Genomic DNA, 18,455 nt, shown 5'->3' with positions numbered 1-18,455 from the left:
GTGGTGGAGGTTTTAATTTTAAATAAGATAGTGAGGAGGGACTTCACTGGGATTAGCAAAGCCTCAAATAAAGTGAGGGAACAATTTATATGTTGAAGTCCCAACCCTTAGTGCTTCAGAATATAACTATACTGTATTTGGAGATAAGATCTTTAAAGCAGTGATTAAGTTAAAATGAAGCTGTTAAAGGTAGTCCCATACTCCAATCTGACTGGTGTTAGAAGAATAGGAAGAGACATCAGAGAGAAGAGGCAGTAAGGGGGCTGCCATCAGCAAGGGAAGAGGCAGTAAGAGGGCTTCCATCGGCAAGCCAAGGAGAGAGGCCTCAGAATCCAACCTTGATCTTGGACTTCTAGCTTCCAGAACTTCGAGAAAATAAACTATTTTTGTTCAGGCCACCTAGTCTGTGGTATTTGTTAGGACAACTCTAGGAAACTAATATATCTGGGAAGAGTTCCCTAGGCAGGCAAAACAACAAAGGAAAACCCCCAAGATGGGACTTGATTGGCCCAATGGAGTGAGCAAAGGCAGTATGAAATAAAATCAGAAAAGCCATAGGAATCAGATGTTGTAGCACCCTATGGTTTATTGTAAGGACTTGGCTTTTATCCTGAGTGAACTGCGGGACCTTTTGAGGGTTACGACCAGCATTATGGAGAAGCAAGAAGACCAGTGAACAGGAAAGACTTGAGTTGCTGGATCAAATACAGCTGACAAAACAAAGATTATCCTTTGAATACAGCACTGGTGGCCTCAGCGAGAGCAGTCTTGGTGGAGTTGAGGGTGTGAATGCCTGACTGTGGTGTACTTGGGAATGGGAGAAAAGGAATTGAAGATAAGGAATTCTGAACGCTCGAGTTTTGCCATACAGAGGAGCAAAGACATGTGGTAGGAGCTGGAAGGGGAAATGGGGTTTCTTGTTTGTTTTGGGCTGGGGAGAGATTAGAGCATGTTTTTAGCAGGTGAAGGATAATCTAGTATACCCATATTGCCAACACCTTAACACATCTTCACCGGTTTTGGACCAGGTGCAGTGGGTAATGCCTGTAATCCCAGAACTTTGGGAGGCTGAGGCGGGAGGATGGCTTGAGGCCAACCTGGGCAACACAGAAACCCCATCTTTACAAAACAAAATTAAAAATTGGCCTGGCATGGTGGCACGCATCTATAGTCCCAGCTGCTCCAGAAGCTGAGGCAGGAACATCGCTTGAACGCAGGAATTCAAGGTTACAGTGAGCTATGATCAAGCCACTGCACTCCAGCCTGGGCAAAAGAGCAAGACCCTCTCTCTAAAAAAAATTTTTTTTAAATGTTCACTGGTTTTGATGCGAGTAATAGCCTCCCGGCTAGTTTCCTCATCGTTGATGCTGTCACTGCTGAAGATGCATTTTCTTATCACTTCACTCATCTGCTCAAAAATCTTCAGGAAGTGTTGACTTGCAGTATTAAAAGTTCAAATGCCTTGGCTGAACATTCCAATCTTCTCCACTCTGCCCTTTTGCAGTTTCATCACTGTCTTTGGTGAGGTACAAAGCGTGCCAGGTCAGAGTCAGAAGACATGAATTAAAGTCATGATTCTGTGACCAACCAGCTATGTGATCTTAGGCAAACTACGTCAGTGCACCGGGCCAGGGCTCCTTCCCGTTCCTAAGGAGGCGGGAGGCGTGTCGGGTAGACTGGATTGTCGCAAGTCACTGCCATCTCTAACAAGCGGACTTCTGAGCACCGTTGCGGCCACACGTAGGCCCATCTCCTGCACCCTCCTTACCCTTCCACTTCTAGGGGCCACACGACTTCTATGGCCACTTTTCCTACTTCGCTTTTGCCTTCCTAAGTAGACTAGGCTTTAGAAGAGCTACAATGCCAGCTCCTTTAAGGTCGACCTCCTGCCGGTCACAAGGGACTTGCCTCCCACTCTTCACTTGGGACCGTCCCTTCACTTGCGACCATCCTCTTCACAGTCAGAATCCGCCACGTAGTAAGGGTCGCTTCCAACCAATCAAGAGGCAGTTAGCGCAGACCTTTGAGGGATATCCACTTCCACCAATGATCTTCAAGTTTTCTCCAGCGCCTTGCTTTTTGGGGCGAGGCCAACCACCGCGATGGCCAATCTGGTGCAGGAAAGGTATTCCGGGAACTGATGAGCACACCAATCAGGTAAAAAGACGTCGGGGAGGGGCATTTCTCATTGGTAATTGCGTCCGGAAGAGGGACGGGCCTCGAACGACGAAATTACGATTTGATTGGTAGGTGCGATGTTGACAACCAGGGAAAGTCCGCCTTCCCCAACAAGGCCAGCCTGGGAACATAGAGTGGCAGCGGCCGCAGCCAATGAGAGAGCAGAAGCGCGGAAAGTTTGCTCAATGGGCGATGTCCGAGAGAGGCTGTCACTCAGGTGGCAGCGGCGGAGGCCGAGCTGAGACGTGGCCAGGGGAACACTGCTGGCTGTCCAGGCCGTCGGGGCGGCGGTAGGGTCCCTAGCGCGTCCTTGCCTTGGTGAGAGCTCCGAGCGGCGGGAAAGGCAGACGCCAGTGGCTGCGCCTCCATGCCTGCGCGCGGGGCGGGCCGCTGATGGAGCGCGCCACCCGCCCGGGGCTGCTGATACTGGCGCTGCTGCTGCAGCTGCTGCTGGGGCTCGCGGCATGGACTGTGGCCGCGGGGCGCGCCCGTGGCCTCCCAGCGCCGACGGCGGAGGCGGCGTTCGGCCTCGGGGCGGCCGCTGCTCCCACTTCAGCGACGCGAGTACCTGCGGCGGGCGCCGTGGCTGCGGCCGAGGTGACTGTGGAGGACGCTGAGGCGCTGCCGGCGGCCGCGGGCGAGCAGGAGCCGCGGGGTCCGGAACCGGACGATGAGGCAGAGTTGCGACCGCGCCGCAGGTGAGGGGCTGCGGACCCTGGGGAGGCAACTTGTTTACGCGCGCGAGCTGCGGTGGATGCGGTGTCAGGGGGCGGAGATCCGGGACCCGGGCGGGCGTCTTCCATCGGCTGCGGAGGGCACCTGGCGACTTGGGGACGAGCGCGGGGCCACGACGCCCTCCCATCCCCCGGCCAGCGACCTGCCTGGGCTCGGCTCCCGAGCGCCTGGTCCTGGCCGACGGGTGAGAGCAGCATCCTCGCAGGTGCGGGAGAATGGAATTCCAGGGTTGCAAAGAAACGCCACTTCCCCTTTTTCGTTGTTTTCGAGCATTGATTATCTTTCAAGGAACCTTTCCCTCTTTTTCCTTACTCACATCACCTCCTATCTGTGCTGGCGTAACAGCTGTTTTGAGAAAGGACTTTAGCAAAAGACGTCTGCATTTTCCTTCAAACACAACTCTGTAGTGCACCCATACAAGGATTGAGATCAGTGTCTCTCTAATTGAGATCTGCGGAACACCTGCATCTGAATCACCTGGGGGTGCTGGTGAAATCTACAGTTTTCTAGGGCCCACCCCAGTTTTACTGAATCAGACATTCCCTGGGTAAGAGCCTGGCATCTGCATGTTTAACAAGCACTCCGGGTAATTCTTGCACGCTAAAGTTTAAGAGCTGTAGTCCGATTCTTGAATATTGATTCTTGAACTTAAGAGCCGTTCTTAAGTTCAAGAGTAAGGGGTTTACTGTATAAACATTTAATATAGGGTTTTCTTTGAGTTTCTCAGCATTCAAAAAATGTTGCTTCAAGGTGATTGTTTTAAAGCACTTTTCAAAGTGTAGACACAATGTAAGGCATGTTAACAGCAAATTTCTGGGACAGCCAATCTTATCACACCCGTGGAGAAAGTGATGTCCCATTTTATAAATGGAGTGTTAAAGGGAGCATTAAGGAAATTAAACCAGGGAAGGCTGGGCTCTGGATTGGAACATATTTTAGACTTATAGTCATTACTAGATCATAACAAGTTAGATTTAATTTTAAATTAATATTAGAACTTTGATCTATATGTCTAAAGACTACTATAAATAGGATAGGTACCAAAATTCTCTAGGCACCATTTGAATATATAAACATTTGTAAAAAAGAAAAAAGTGTGTGTGTGTGTGTGTATATATATATATATAAAAAACAAAGTTTTCTTAGGTTTGCTAATGACTCAATTTGTAAAACAAAAAAAGTGTGTGTGTGTGTGTATATATATATATATATATATATATATAACAAAAACAAAGTTTTCTTAGGTTTGCTAATGACTCAATTTTCCTGGAAGAGTGTTTTTGTTTATCATAAAGAAATTTCTGAAGCTCCTGCTCAAAATGAATTACATGAAGTAGAGTTTTGTTTTTCTTAGAATTCAAATCCACTTCAACAGGTACTTACTGGTTAACAAGAGCCCAAGGATGCCCTGGGTGACGGAGGTCAGGCAGGTAGTTCCTGCCTTCCAGGAGAGTGTGCAGTCTAACAGTAAGGATGAAACGAGAAGATCTATAACAGCATTACAGACCAGAAACAGTGCCAGTGTCAGGGATGTCCCAGGGTTTTTGTGGTATTCTACTAGGTGAGGTATGGGAGTGGGGGTAGGTAAGAAGATAAGAGAAGGTTGTGGCAGAATGTGTTGGTTCCTGAAAAATGGAAAAATTGTAATGGACAGTGACTGGACTTGAGGAAACAGCAAGAGGCACAGAGGCTGGAGATTATGTTTGGAAAACATTTTGTCTCTGTATATGTATATTTGTGTGTGTGTGTATGTATGTATGTAAGAGATATTGACATGCACATATGTATGCTAGGCAGGGAGAAGTAGATGAGGCTAGAAAAATAGGTTAGAGCTGACTGTGTGTATGTATACAGCCTGATGCTAATAGCATCATGGTCACTTGGGAGTATGTTAAAAATCCGGAGTCGGGCACCACGCCACACTCCCTGAATGAGAGTGTCTGCATTTTAACAAGATCACCGTCTGATTCACATGCACGTTAAAGTTTGAGAAATGTTGGGTAGAGTATCCTGAGTTCCAGGCTTGATCAAAATTATGCCTAAGGAATGCTTCTCTAGCAATAGTGTGTACTGAAAACTTAAGAATAACGAAAGGAGAGTGTTATAGCAGTTCAGATGAGAGGTTTAGTGTAAAGTGGTATAGGACAGAGGGGACAGAGTTGAGATATTTGATGCAAAATCTAGGTTCCTGGCAAGTGAATTCATTCTTCCTTTCTTGGTACCCTTGTCCAGAGATTGAGACTGCGTGGCCAGAAGCTGAGAAAAGAGGTTTAGGGAGCAGGGAAGAAAAGGTAAGGGGTTTGGTGTTGGACATGTGACTCGGAGGTGCAGGCTGGACATCCAGAGGAAGACATTAGGTAGGCGGGTGGAAATGAGTGACTAGACCCATTGAGAGGGCAGTGTAAATATGAATAGTTGAAGATGTGGGAAAGGGAAGGCTCATGAGAAAACCTCAGGAAATGCCTTTTATTTTAGGAAGGAAGATGAGCCAGCAAAGGAGACAGAAATACAGCTGGCTAGGTTGGAGGTACAGGAGGAGGACTGGGAAAAAAGAGATTGGTGATGAGCACACTTAAAGAAGATAAATGAAGCAGCAGAGACAGTACTCAAATTGCAAGAGGTTAAAGATTCAGGCTTTTCTGCCCCACTTCCTCCTTTCTTCACTGATGAGGTAATTTTTAGAGAAGGAACCTCTGAACTTGTTTATGTGCTGAAAAGAGGGAACCTGTGTAGACAGAATGAAAATAAAGGGACTGGACGCAGTGGCTCATGCCTCTAATCCCAGCACTTTGGAAGGCCAAGGTGGGTGGATCACCTGAGGTCAGGAATTTGAGACCAGCCTGGCCAACATGATGAAACCCCATCTCTACTAAAAATACAAAAGATTAGCCAGGCGTGGTGGTGGGTGCCTGTAATCCCAGCTACTCGGGAGGCTGAGTCAGGAGAATCGCTTGAACCCAGGAGGCGGAGGTTGCAGTGAGCTGAGATCATGACACTGCATTCCAGCCTGGGCAACAAGAGCGAAACTCCATCTCGAAAAAGAATAAAAAAAGGAAAATGAAAGGAACAGATGAGGAGGTGAAGGTAGTTGGAGAAGATCCACTTAGCAAGAAGTAGGATCATTTCTTTCTCATAAATTGCAGTGAAAATAGGAATTTTGGCTTGAAGAGCATACATGATCACCAAACAGAATTGGCTAGGAAGAGATAAGACCCAGTTTTGGGGTCTGACTTGTACTGTGGACTTAAGATAGTGTGGAATGTTTGAGAAACCTTGAATAAGTTGATTGTCAACAGGAGATAAATACGTAAAGTTTATAAAAGTTTTTTCTAAATGCTCTTAAAAAAAGATAAAAACCCAGAGAATATTAATTAGTTCAGTAATAATAGACCAGTAATTCTGTTTGTTTCCAGGAGTATTAGGGGAACAGATTTGAATTAACCAAGCCTTTTATTATGAACAGCTGTGAAGAACTGCAGTAGTGGCAAAACTTTTAAAAAGAGGGAGGTGCGGAATTATCTTTATTTTTGCATGTTGTCTTTTGATACTCAAGGAGCCATCTGAGATTCACCAGTTCATTCATTTTTTTTCCTCTTGATGGAATTTTCAAGTTTCATTCTAAATGTTGACTCTGCATATCAAGCATGCGAATGAGTAAATAAGCTACTTATTTTCTTTAAAAGTTAGCTAAAATAAACTTGTTTTTCTGGTACCAATCTCATTGTCCATGTTTCTTCTGTTAAACATGACATTCGTTGATATTTAAGTGGGATGGTCGTTGCAGAAAGTTGGGAAGAAAGTCTCATCACCTCACCGTTAGATTTTACATATGTTTATGGAATTTTGTGAGTTACCAGTCTTCTGACTTCAACACAAGTAGCAAATTGCGAAGTGTTACTTGGGGTTCTTGGGATGGGTTGGGAAGTCATTCGGACAATCTCAGAAGTTCTAAAGAACTAGTTTTATCTTAACTGTCACTAATTTGCAAAGTACATGTTCCTTTTTCCTCTGATTCCAATTCCTCTCTTAAAAAAGTATTTCTAAATTTGACATTAATCTCTGGTGCTTCTTCAATTTGTGCATCTGTAAACTGATTTTTTTTTTTTTTTTTTTTTTTTTTTTGAGACGGAGTCTTGCTCTGTCGCCCAGGCTGGAGTGCAGTGGCCGGATCTCAGCTCACTGCAAGCTCCGCCTCCCGGGTTTACGCCATTTTCCTGCCTCAGCCTCCCGAGTAGCTGGGACTACAGGCGCCCGCAATCTCGCCCGGCTAGTTTTTTTTTTGTATTTTTTAGTAGAGACGGGGTTTCACCGTGTTAGCCAGGATGGTCTCGATCTCCTGACCTCGTGATCCGCCCGTCTCGGCCTCCCAAAGTGCTGGGATTACAGGCTTGAGCCACCGCGCCCGGCCGATTTTTTTTTAATTAAATGAGATAACATGAAAATATTTGTAAATATAAGATGGAATACTTTCTTTTTTTTTTTCCTGTCCTTTTACAAAGTGATCTGATGTGAAACAAAGATACAGAAATCTGGTCTTCCTCAGACTTTCAGATTTATAATCATTTTTCTGTTTGTTTTTTTTTTAACTACTAGGACCCTCGAATAGTAGCATATCACAATACCATGTTGAAAGGAAGCTCAGTCATATAGTCCTTTTCCTATTCAGCCACCCAACTCCAGACTTTTACAGTTAACTGTCACCTTTAAAGAAGAATTTACACAGAACTTTCAAAGCAAGTAATAAGCTAAAATAAATATACTTCAGGCAAGTAATGAACTATCCTTTGTGTCTACAATTGTTTTTAGCTTAATTGATGCCAGGACTGTGTTTAGACTATGTGGGCAGGGATGGGAGATTGCTTTTTATCTGATCTCAGGTCCCTGCGTTCATAGGCATCTTGCAGATTGCAGAGAGGACCTGTCTTTATCAGTTGCTGTGAGCTGTAGCTTCAGCGTGTCTCTTTACTCCCTAAACACTGCCTGATAACTCCATTTCCTTTTGTCCTTTATTGTAAGAGGGGAACTTCTAATACATTTTTATTACAAATTGTTTTAAAATACAAAGGAGAAAACTTGTAAGTTGCAGAGCTAAATGTGAGGGGAGGAGATAAATGTGTGTGTATGTTTAATTCCATTCTATTTGTAAATGACCATTTTGATTAAAAATGTTTCATAGGGCCGGGCGTGGTGATTCACGCCTGTAATCACAGCACTTTGGGAGGCCGAGGCAGGCGGATCACCTGAGGTCAGGAGTTCAAGACCAGCCTGGCCAACATGGTAAAACCCTGTCTCTACTAAAAATACAAAAATTAGCCAGGCATGGTGGCACGCGCCTGTAGTCCCAGCTACTCAGGAGGCCAAGGCAGGAGAATCAATTGAATCCGGGATGCAGAGTTTGCTGTGAGCCGAGATCATGCCACTGCACTCCAGCGTGGGTGACAGAGTGAGACTCTGCCTAAAAAAAAAAAAAAAAAAAATTATGGAATAAAGTAGAAAAGATACTTTCAAAAATGTTTTAATGTAACAGGAAAAGGATATCTGTTACGCTTATGTTAAACGTGTACCACTGAAAACTTAGATTGTATGTCTTTAAGGTCTAGCTGATATGCCAAAGTTATAAAGTATAGCTGGTAATTTTTGATATATTTGTTATGATTTGGGGCATGGCTAATCTTGTCATATGTTTAAGTAAAGGAGATTTGACTTGAAGATTTACTTCATAGGTGAGGACCAGGAAGTATAGTCCAATCAGTGCTAGTTTGTTTATAAACAAGAACATGTGCCTCCTTTAGTGAGAGCACAAGTTTGGGTAAAGGATTCTCAGCTACACCAAAAAAACAGGTTCAACCAAATCACATTTGTAGTTTTGTGAAGTACGGCCCTCCCCTCAACCCCCAGAAAGGAAATTTGAAATTTTAAAATAAGCAGTTGTTAATGTAGAAACTATTCAATCTATACAATATTCCACAGGAAGTAAGGTTCCTTTAAAATGATTTTATGAAGAAATTTAGCATACACTTATCAGAATTTGATAAACTTTAACTGTAAATAGGCAGGTGTTCTGGGTAACTTAAGTCAGCCAGTTTTTCTTTTTTTATTGCATATTCATTGTGACATAAAGTAATTTCTCCTGGATTGAGGATGTAATCAGAGCAATTACAGGATGAACAACATCTATGAGATTTCTGAGAGGAATAAAAAACTGCACATTGTAGTAATATATAGTTGCCACTTATGCAAACTTACAGTTAACACAATAACAGAGTTAACCTGAATTTCTGCTCCTGTTCAAAATTTCGTATTTGGTGCATAACCTGAGGTAAATCACATCTTTTCCCATCTTCTCAGCCTTTTTGGTGGTGATTGTTTTATGTAGGTAATATGTTTGTCCTACCAAGGTTTATTCATTCAACAAACATTTATTTAGTTTTACTGGGGCCCAGGTACTGTTAGGCCCTGAGAGGAGATGTCTTTTCCTTAGGACGCTCCAAGCCTGACAGATCATTGTGTTAAAGAATTAACTGTTCTCGAATGGATGATAAGTGACATAAAAGTAGTGTTAGAGTGAAAAGAATGGAAGTGGCAAGTTATTGAGTCCCAGAATGAGAAAAATATCAAGGACAGTGTAGGCAACAGAATAGTGTGAGCAAGGGCACGGAGCAGGGAGTTTGTACAAGTGAGCACAGAGCAGTGGTTCCTAAGCCAGGGCTCTAGGACCCCTATGGATCTGCAAAGATAAAAATGGGGATCCATGAGACTGCCAGTATTTTAAAATAACCTAATGGAAATTAAATATGTAATAGAAGGTACATTAAAAAGTCAAGTTCCTTTGCTTTGATCTAGAATTATATAAAACCTTATATAGTAATTACAGTTCTTTCAAGAAATGTTGAATGTTTTGATTGGTTCTTAAGTATTTCCTCTAAAGATGGGAGAATTTATTGTACACAGCGTTCATTTGGCGAATGGAATACTTTAAGACGTAGGGAAAAATATAGATGAAAACTTTTGAAAACCTCACCCCATGGAAAGTGGGGAGCGTGGAGCTGGGAAGGAGAGGGGAGAGGGTGTTGGGCTGGCAGAAGAGGTAGAAAAATGAGATTAGGAAAGTACACTGAAGCCAGATTGTGAAAAGCTTTATGTGCCACACCAAGCAGTGTGACTTTTCTTCTTCAGTGGGCACAGGGAACCTTGGAAGGTTATCCGATCTCTATTACAGAAACAAAACTGTGGGAAGAAGAGAGGGGAAAGAAACCTGAGGCAGGAAAACGTGTTAGAAAGCATTTTAAGGTGTTCTGATAAGAAGTGAGAATCTTCTAGAGCAAGAGCTGTAGTCATAAAGAAGGAAAAGGGGTTTTTAAAATTTTGTTTTATTTTATTTTTTGAGACAGAATCTTACTCTGTTGTGCAGGCTAGAGTGCAGTGGTGCAATTTCAGCTCGCTGCAACCTCTGCCTTCCAGGTTCGAGCAATTCTCCTGTCTCAGCCTCCCAAGTAGCTGGGATTACAGGCACATGCCACCACACCCGGCTTACTTTTGTATTTTTAGTAGAGATGGGGTTTCACCATGTTGGCCAGGCTCGTCTTGAACTCCTGATCTCAGGTGATCCACCCGCCTTGGCCTCCCCAAGTGCTGGGATTACAGGCGTGAGTCACCGCGCCCGGCCGGAAAAGATTTTTAAGAGAAGCTTCAGAAATAGAATTAAGAGTACATGGCTGTTGTTTAAATGTAGAGGGTGAGGGAGCACAAAGAGTTGATGTCTGATTTAAATGTTAGGTAATAGGATGGATGGCTACGCTTTTAAGTGGCAGGAATAGATTGTGGGAAAGAAGTTTCCTGAGCCTGTTATGGTGATAACAAGTAGATCCTGCTGAAGATGCAGAACTAGGATAGGGAGAGATGGTGAACTATAAATTCTGTACAGGTTTGGGGGCTGTCATACTACAGATGGAGGTGAAGCTGTGGACATTGACCATATAGTTAGAACATGTAGTACAAACGGGAAAGTGCCTGCTCTATAGCTAGAAAGCTGTAAGAATGATAGGTGAGGCTGGGCACGGTGGCTCACGCCTATAATCCCAGCACTTTGGGGGCTGAAGCGGGCAGATCACCTGAGGTCAGGAGTTTAAGACTAGCCTGGCCAACATGGTGAAACCCCGCCTTTACTAAAAATACAAAAATTAGCCAGGTGTGATGATGGGTGCCTGGAATCCCAGCTACTTGGGAGGCTGAGGCAGGAGAATTGCTTGAACCAGAGAGGTGGAGGTTGCCGTTGAGCTGAGATTGTGCCACTGCATTCCAGCCTGGGCAACAGAGTGAGACTCTGTCTCAAAAAAAAAAAAAAAAAAAAAAAAAAAAATGTGATAGATAAGGACCTAGGAGGGACTTGTCCTGTAGAAACCAGGAAAGAATAATGTCCAGAATGAGGAGCTGGCTTTTGTGAGGACAGACCTGATGAGGGGAATGAATCTGGCAGTTAGGAAACCATTGAAAATCTTTCTTGAGAGTAGCTTCCAAGAGTTGGATCATGGGCAAGAGATCAGGGCTTACTGAGGAATCATCCAAATAAATGCCTTTGTAAGCTACAGCCAAATGTAAGTGAGAGACAGAAGTCTCCGAAGTGTTTACTGACAGAGAAGTTCAATATGCCTTCTTCAACCAGGTCATAAATTTAATTTTTCTCTATGGAAATGGCTAAGGTAAAACAGTGTTTGTACAACTGGTCTTATGAGACTCACCTGGGGTGCTTGTTAGGCTACATTCTCCCAGTCTCCCTGTTAGGATGAGATGTGTGAACCTTTAATGGTTTTTAATAAGCACTCCAGATTATTTTTATGATCAGGTACACTTGGGTTACACTGAGATAGGTGAAATAGCCATATTTTGCCTATGAAAAAATAACTCAAATGAAGCCATGAGGAGAATAAGAGCAGAGCCATTGGGATATACACCCAGGTCTGACTTAGGCTATGATTCTTTCCACTGGAAAAGCCGTCTCTGCAGTTCCTTCAGTTCTTGAATAAGTTAAGAGTTTTTCATCTTGATCATGGAACCCTCAAAATAGGGCAAGTCAGTCCTGGGGAGATAAATAACCTTATATTCTTCCTGTTTTGGGAGGTGTTCATTTTTCACTTTTTATCTCTGTTTATGTTTCTTCTTCTTTCTGAAGATAGCATTTCGCTCTAACACTTAGGCTGGACTGCAATGGTGGAATCACAGTTCACTGCAGCCTCGACCTCCTGGGCACAAGCTATCCTCCCACCTCAGACTCTGAGTAGCTGGGACTACAGGTGTATGCCACCATACCTGGCTAATTTTTAAAGTATTTTTGAGTACATTTGGAGTCTCACTATGTTGCACAGGCTGGTCTCAAACTCCTGGCCCTCCAAGCAGTTCTCCTGCGTCAATCTCCCTGAGTGTTGGGTTTGCAAAGGAAAGCCACTACACCTGGCTGTGTTTGTTATAAATGCCATATCTTTTTTTAAGTTCAACTTTTGTTTCAGATACAGGAAGTACATGTGCTGTTTGTTACATAGTATATTACACCTAGGTAGTGAGCATAGTACCCAATGGTAGTTTTTCTTTTTCTTTTGAGGTGAAGTGTTGCTGTGTCGCCAGGCTGGAGTGCAGTGGCACGATCTCAGCTCACTGCAACCTCTGCCTCCCGGGTTCAAGTGATTCCCCTGCCTTAGCCTCCTGAATAGGTGGGACTACAGGCATGCACCACCTAGCCCAGGTAATTTTTTTTTTGTATTTTAGTAGAGATGGGGTTTCACCATGTTGGCCAGGGTGGTCTCAATCTTCTGACCTCGTGATCTGCCTGCCTTGGCCTCCTAAAGTGCTAGGATTACAGGCATGAGCCACCACATCTGGCCCCACTGGTAGTTTTTCAGTTCACCCCCTGCCAGTAGTCTGCAGTGTCTGTTGATCCCATATTTATGTCCATATGTGCTCAATATTTAACTTCCACTTATAAGTGAGAACACGCAGTATTTGATTTTCTGTTCCTGTGTTAATTCGCTTAGGATTGTGGCTTCTAGCTCTCTCCATGTTGCTGTAAAGGACATGATTTCATCTTTTTATGGCTGCTTAGTATTCTGTGGTATATACGTACCACATTTTCTTTATCCAGTTTACTGCTGATGGGCACTAGGCTGATTGCATGTCTTTGCTCTTGTGAATAGTGCACTAAATGCTGTATCTTGTTGCTATCCTCTGGTCATCTCTGCATTCAGCCTGAGGACTTTGTTTTTCAGCAACATGTATCTACTTGATGTTTTTCTTGATGAGCACCTCTCTCTAATGAGCACCTCTCTCTTAGACTGTGATTAGGTATAGGAGCAAATCTTCATTGCTCCGGTGGTGTTTCTTAATTCCAGCCACAGCAGAAGGGGAGCCTCCATTCCAGAGACATGCTCGTGGGGGAGGAGCCCATAATGAATACTACAGCTGGCTTGTAACGCAAGAGAGGAGGAATACCTTTTTTCTGATACCTGACAGAATTGTTAGGGGATATGCTATTATCCCCATTTCAAGGGGTTAAAATAATTAAGGGTACCTGACTCAAATCTAAGAACTAGATTAAGTATCAATAGCCATTAAGAAGGAAAGGGAGATACTTTTTATTTTGTTTTCGTGACAGGGTCTCACTCTGTCCTCCAGGCTGGAGCACAGTGGCGCAGTCATAGCTCACTGCAGCCTCGAACTCCTGGGCTCAAGTGATCATGCCACCTCAGCTTCCCAACTCATTGGGACTCCAGCCCTGCGCCACCGTGCCCAGCTAATTTTTTAAAAACTTTTTTTTTTTTTTAATAGAAGTGTGGTCTTACTATGTTACATAGGTTGGTCTTAAACTCCTAGGCTCAAGCAGTTTTCCTGCCTGGGCCTTTCAAGTTTTGGAATTGCAGGTGTGAGCCACTATACCCAGCCAAAAGTGAGATACTTAATTGTTCCTGCCCATGTTTGTATTTTTAAATATTGCTGAAATAGTCACATACTGCCTAAACATAATAGTTAATGAAAATATTTTACTTTTAAAAGCAGAACACATGGGCCAAAAAACAGAATGTTTGACTCATTTAAGTATACCCATATGACAGGTTTTCAGTGAAAGAATAGTTAAATATTAAATCCCCGATTACTTATTAAAACATGTTCTCATACACACGACACACATATCCAGATTTTATTGTTGAATTTTTGTTTTGAAGATGAGAGCTAGAATTTTATTCTCTGAATATACCTCTAGCACACAACTAGCAACATATTCAGAAAAAGTATCGCTTTTTCTGACTGTTGTAAATAGAATGTCTAAGTGGGGAAAAAAAAGAGTTTGTCCTGAATTTAAAAGAAAAATCATATTTGAAGTGTTCTGATGGTCTCCTTGATTTTTCATGGGTCAACACTGTTTGCTTACACTAAATTTTGTTTCAATTAGAATTTTTTTCATTCAGCCATTTATTTGTGGTTAATGATTCTTGAATAGCAAAATGAAACATCTCTACAATGGGACTAGGAAAGAGTTAACTTGGCTGTTAACTGTTGATCTCTAAATTAATTAGATTGCGTTGTTTTATAAAGTGGCATATCCAAGGTGTGCATTTTTATACTCTGTTATAAAATTTTCTTACTTAAAGTATCCTTTTGCTTTACCAACTCCTAATTTCTTTAGAAAGCAGAAGGATGACATGGAGGGCAAGAAGTTGGATGGTTCTCTTTTGGTTTGTTATCTAAAATTACTTGAGTTTGTGGGATGGCAAGGTCTTTCCTTTCACAAATCAGACTAAGTTACCATTCAAAAAATTCGAAATTAGAATTAGTGTAGAGTTTGGAAACTAAATTGATTGCTCTTTGAAGGGTTTCAAATGGGTTTACTTGAACATGTCTGTCTTGGTCAACTTGCGGCTTTACTTTGAATTTATATACATTGTGCATCAAGTGATATAGAAGAGATAAAGTAGCATCTTGTACTCCCAACCAGGAATATAACTATACATGCTTACAGTGTGCATGGTCTTTAAAGCTGATAAATACACATAATGAATTCCTAGAACAACTGTACAAGTCATCCTTTAAACAACTATTTAGGCCAGGCACGGTGGCTCACACCTGTAATCCCAGCACTTGGGAGGCCGAGGTGGGTGGATCACCTCAGGTCAGGAGTTCGAGACCAGCCTGGCCAACATGGTGAAACCCCATCTCTACTAAAAATATAAAAATTAGCCGGGTGTGGTGGCGGGCACCTGTAATCCCAGTTACTTGGGAGGCTGAAGCTGGAGACTTACTTAAACCCAGGAGGCAGAGGTTGCAATGAGCTGAGATTACGCCATTGCACTCCAGTCTGGGCGACAAGAGTGCAACTATGTCTCAAAAAATAAATAAATAAATTAAAAATAAATAAAAAATTTATGGAGAGTCTGCTTTGTAGCTGGAGGTGTATGTTCCAGGCAGAAGGAACAGTAGATTCAAAGGCCTTAAGCAAAAATTTTGCATGATGTATTTGAAGAGTTGGGGGAGTCTGTCTGTGGATATGCGAACTCTGAGAAGCCTGTTAGACAATCTAAATCAGGTAGGTGGTTAGATATGTATGTCTGCAGTTCAGGGGAGAGGCCTGAAACCAGATATAAATTTGGGAGTTGCCAGGATATAGATGGTATTTAAAGCTATGAGACTGGATGAGATCACCAAAAAATCACATGTAGGTAGAGACTATTTTAAGAGATAGGAAAGATAAGAAGGAACCAGAAAATGAAACTGAGAGAGAATAGCATAGAACTGAGTCCAAAAAAAAAAAAAAAAAAAGGCGTGGTGTCTTGGAAGCCATATAGAGTGTGTTTCTTGGAGGGCAGGAATGGCTGGTCAGGTGCTGCTGGGTGGTCAAGTGAAGCAAGACCTGACCATGAGATTTATCAGTGTGAAGATCATTGTTGACTCTGACAAAAACCATTTCAGTAAGATGACAGGGGCAAGAACTTGATTAGAAATAGTTCAACATAGAAGGGGAAGAGGAGATTTAGAGACAGTATATAACAACTCTTTCAAGGAGTTTTGTTGCAGAGAGGCAAGAAATAGATTGGATGCTCGAGGTGGGAGACGGATTCATTTTGTTTGATCTGGTTTGGTTTTTAAGTTGGGGAAAATAGTAGCAGGTTTGAATGCTGCTATAACAAAATACTGTAGACTGGGTGGTTTATAGACAACAGACATTTATTTCTTATAGTTCTAGAGACTGGGAAGTTCAAGATCAAGGTACCGGCAGATTCAGTACCTGGTGAAGACTGATTCCTCACTAATTCCCCACATGGTGGAAGGGGTGAGGGAGTCTCTGGGGCTGCTTTTACTTTACTCATAAGAGGACCCCACCTTCATGAACTAATCACCTCCCAAAGCCCCACCTCCTGGTACGATCACCTTGGGGATTAGGTTTCAACTTGTGAATTTTTGGCGGGGACACAAAAGTTCAGTTTATAGCAAATGCTGATGGGAATATTCTAGTAGAGAGGGAATGATTGATGGTCTGGGAGGGACAGGAGACATTTGCAGGAGCAAGACCTCACGAATGCCTAAGGGGGAGCTCTGTTGCTTACTTGGAGGTGTTGGCGGTAGATGGGAGTGTGGACAGTTCACTTGCACTAACAGGAGGGAAGGTGGAACTCATGGTCCAGGTACTGATGAATAGATAGAGGTGGTGGGGGGAAACAAGCTGATTTCTCCTGTTATTCTCCATGAAATAGGAAGCACAGTCACCAAGATGTGTGAGCTTGAAAGAGCTGGTATCAGAAGTTTGAGGAGCGGGGAGACATGAAATGGTTAACATGGTTCAGTGGCATAATGGATAGATTAGGGAAGGGTGTTATGATTGTTGAGCATTGTTAGTAGCCTTTTTGAGGTTGGTGGTCATTAATTAAAGTGAGGATAGTCAACATGGTATGTTTCTCTTGAGATACATTCAACTGCACAGATGTAGGAGTGAGAAAGGGGAGAAGATTGACTTTAACCAGTTCTTCCAGAGTGTGACATGTGAGAGGCAGGGTAGGGAGTTGAGGTGTGTGCAAAGTAGTGCTTAAGATGAAGGACTGTAGGATTTTAACTGGTTAAGAAAGAAGTGAGGGCATGGTGGTAGTGAAGGTTGTAGTATCAGGCTTGAAGGTTCTGGTGGGGTCAGAAGTTTGTTGCAGTCAGGGAAGTAGAGGAAGTGAGCTGAAGAGAGGGATTGGTGGTTAGGGGGTTTGCGGTGATTTGTAATGACAAGGTCTAGTGTCTGACCACAGGAGCAGCTGAAGCAAGGTAGACAGATAATGAAAACCCAAAGAATTGAGACAGAAGTATGTTAAATATGTTAGGTAGTGACACTAAACCAGCAGCTGAAATCCTCCAGGATGGGGCTAGTTACCTAAGGGTAAGTTAGATGTCTACTGGGAGAGGTAATGGACAAAACAGTCTGATCCTGAGGATTTTCAGAGAGGAGACGAAAAAAGTGGTCTGGAAATGGCAGCAAGACACATGGAGTCCACTTACCCCATTCTGAGCAAGGGTTATGCTTCTGGAGGGAAGCAATGTCCTCAGGAAAGCCTGGTTTCTATGAGAGCAAGAAGATAAGTGAACGTTCAGGGAAGACAGTGTTTCAGGGGAAGGGCTTTCAGGAGGTAGGCAGGTAGAAGAGGACATACCAGGGGACATTGTGTTCCTTATGGGAATTAAAGTGTGGAATGAAGGATGACCTATGAGTCAGGGGCTTTTCATAAGTGACATAAACAGATAAAGGGCATATTGAAATTGTCTTGGTCCAAAGACAGTGGTGGCAAGAGTGGTAGAAGGCCCCCTCTTCCTTTCTAATAGAGGCCTGGACATGGGCTGGTTTTCTTTTGAGTATGTGGGATAAGTGCCCAATATCTTAGATACCTGTATAATTTTAAAAATATTTTTAATATTTACAGGTCACTAGTAATTATCAGCACTTTAGATGGGAGAATTGCTGCCTTGGATCCTGAAAATCATGGTAAAAAGCAATGGGATTTGGACGTGGGATCCGGTTCCTTGGTGTCATCCAGCCTTAGCAAACCAGAGGTAAGAATTTTCTGTTAAGTGTTGACTGGAAAACTTAATTCTAATGAGTCATTGCTGATATTAAGAAGTTTGGAGCCCTATTGCCCAGGTTTGAGGCCTATCTGCCTCTTAAAAGTTGTGTCCCTTTAGGGCAATTACTTAACTTTTCTCTTCCTCAGTTCCCCTCTTGTGAAATGAGATGGATAATAACATCTTCTTAGGATTACTTGGGGCATTAAATGAGTTAATCCTATAAGTGAGCAGCTGAGGATGCTGTTTGCCATATCAGCATAGCACATTATCTGAGCTATAAATGATTGTTTATTATCATCACAAGATCTCTAGGAATAATAAGATAAATATAAATAAAAACTTTATTGAATTTTACTACTTAGAAATCTGTGCTGCAAAATCCCATAAATTATTATTCCTTAATTGTAAACAGAATTCGTCTGAAATTTTTTTGTAATGTAATTCCAGGCAAATTTGATTATTTG

At 42.8% G+C, this 18,455-nt stretch overlaps 1 protein-coding gene across 2 annotated transcripts in view; it reads left to right on the top strand.

The window, feature by feature from the left end:
- The first annotated feature begins 2,347 nt into the window (after window positions 1-2,347).
- EIF2AK3 (eukaryotic translation initiation factor 2 alpha kinase 3) overlaps window positions 2,348-18,455 on the top strand; it is a 73,642-nt gene continuing 57,534 nt past the window's right edge. The window contains exons 1-2 of one of the 2 annotated variants that reach the window (XM_008008468.3): window positions 2,348-2,876; window positions 17,850-17,979. In XM_008008468.3, coding sequence (XP_008006659.3) covers window positions 2,572-2,876; window positions 17,850-17,979 — 435 coding nt within the window. In that variant the 5' untranslated portion in view covers window positions 2,348-2,571. Of the gene's footprint in view, window positions 2,877-12,362; window positions 12,650-17,849; window positions 17,980-18,455 lie in introns of those variants that run through there. The other variant, XM_037994296.2, reaches the window with a different exon arrangement.

Source organism: Chlorocebus sabaeus, chromosome 14, assembly GCF_047675955.1.
Source record: "Chlorocebus sabaeus isolate Y175 chromosome 14, mChlSab1.0.hap1, whole genome shotgun sequence".
In the NCBI taxonomy this organism is placed as follows: Eukaryota; Metazoa; Chordata; class Mammalia; order Primates; family Cercopithecidae; genus Chlorocebus; species Chlorocebus sabaeus.
The sequence above is the reverse complement of the archived record's forward strand: the minus strand, read 5'-3'. Positions and strand labels throughout refer to the sequence as shown.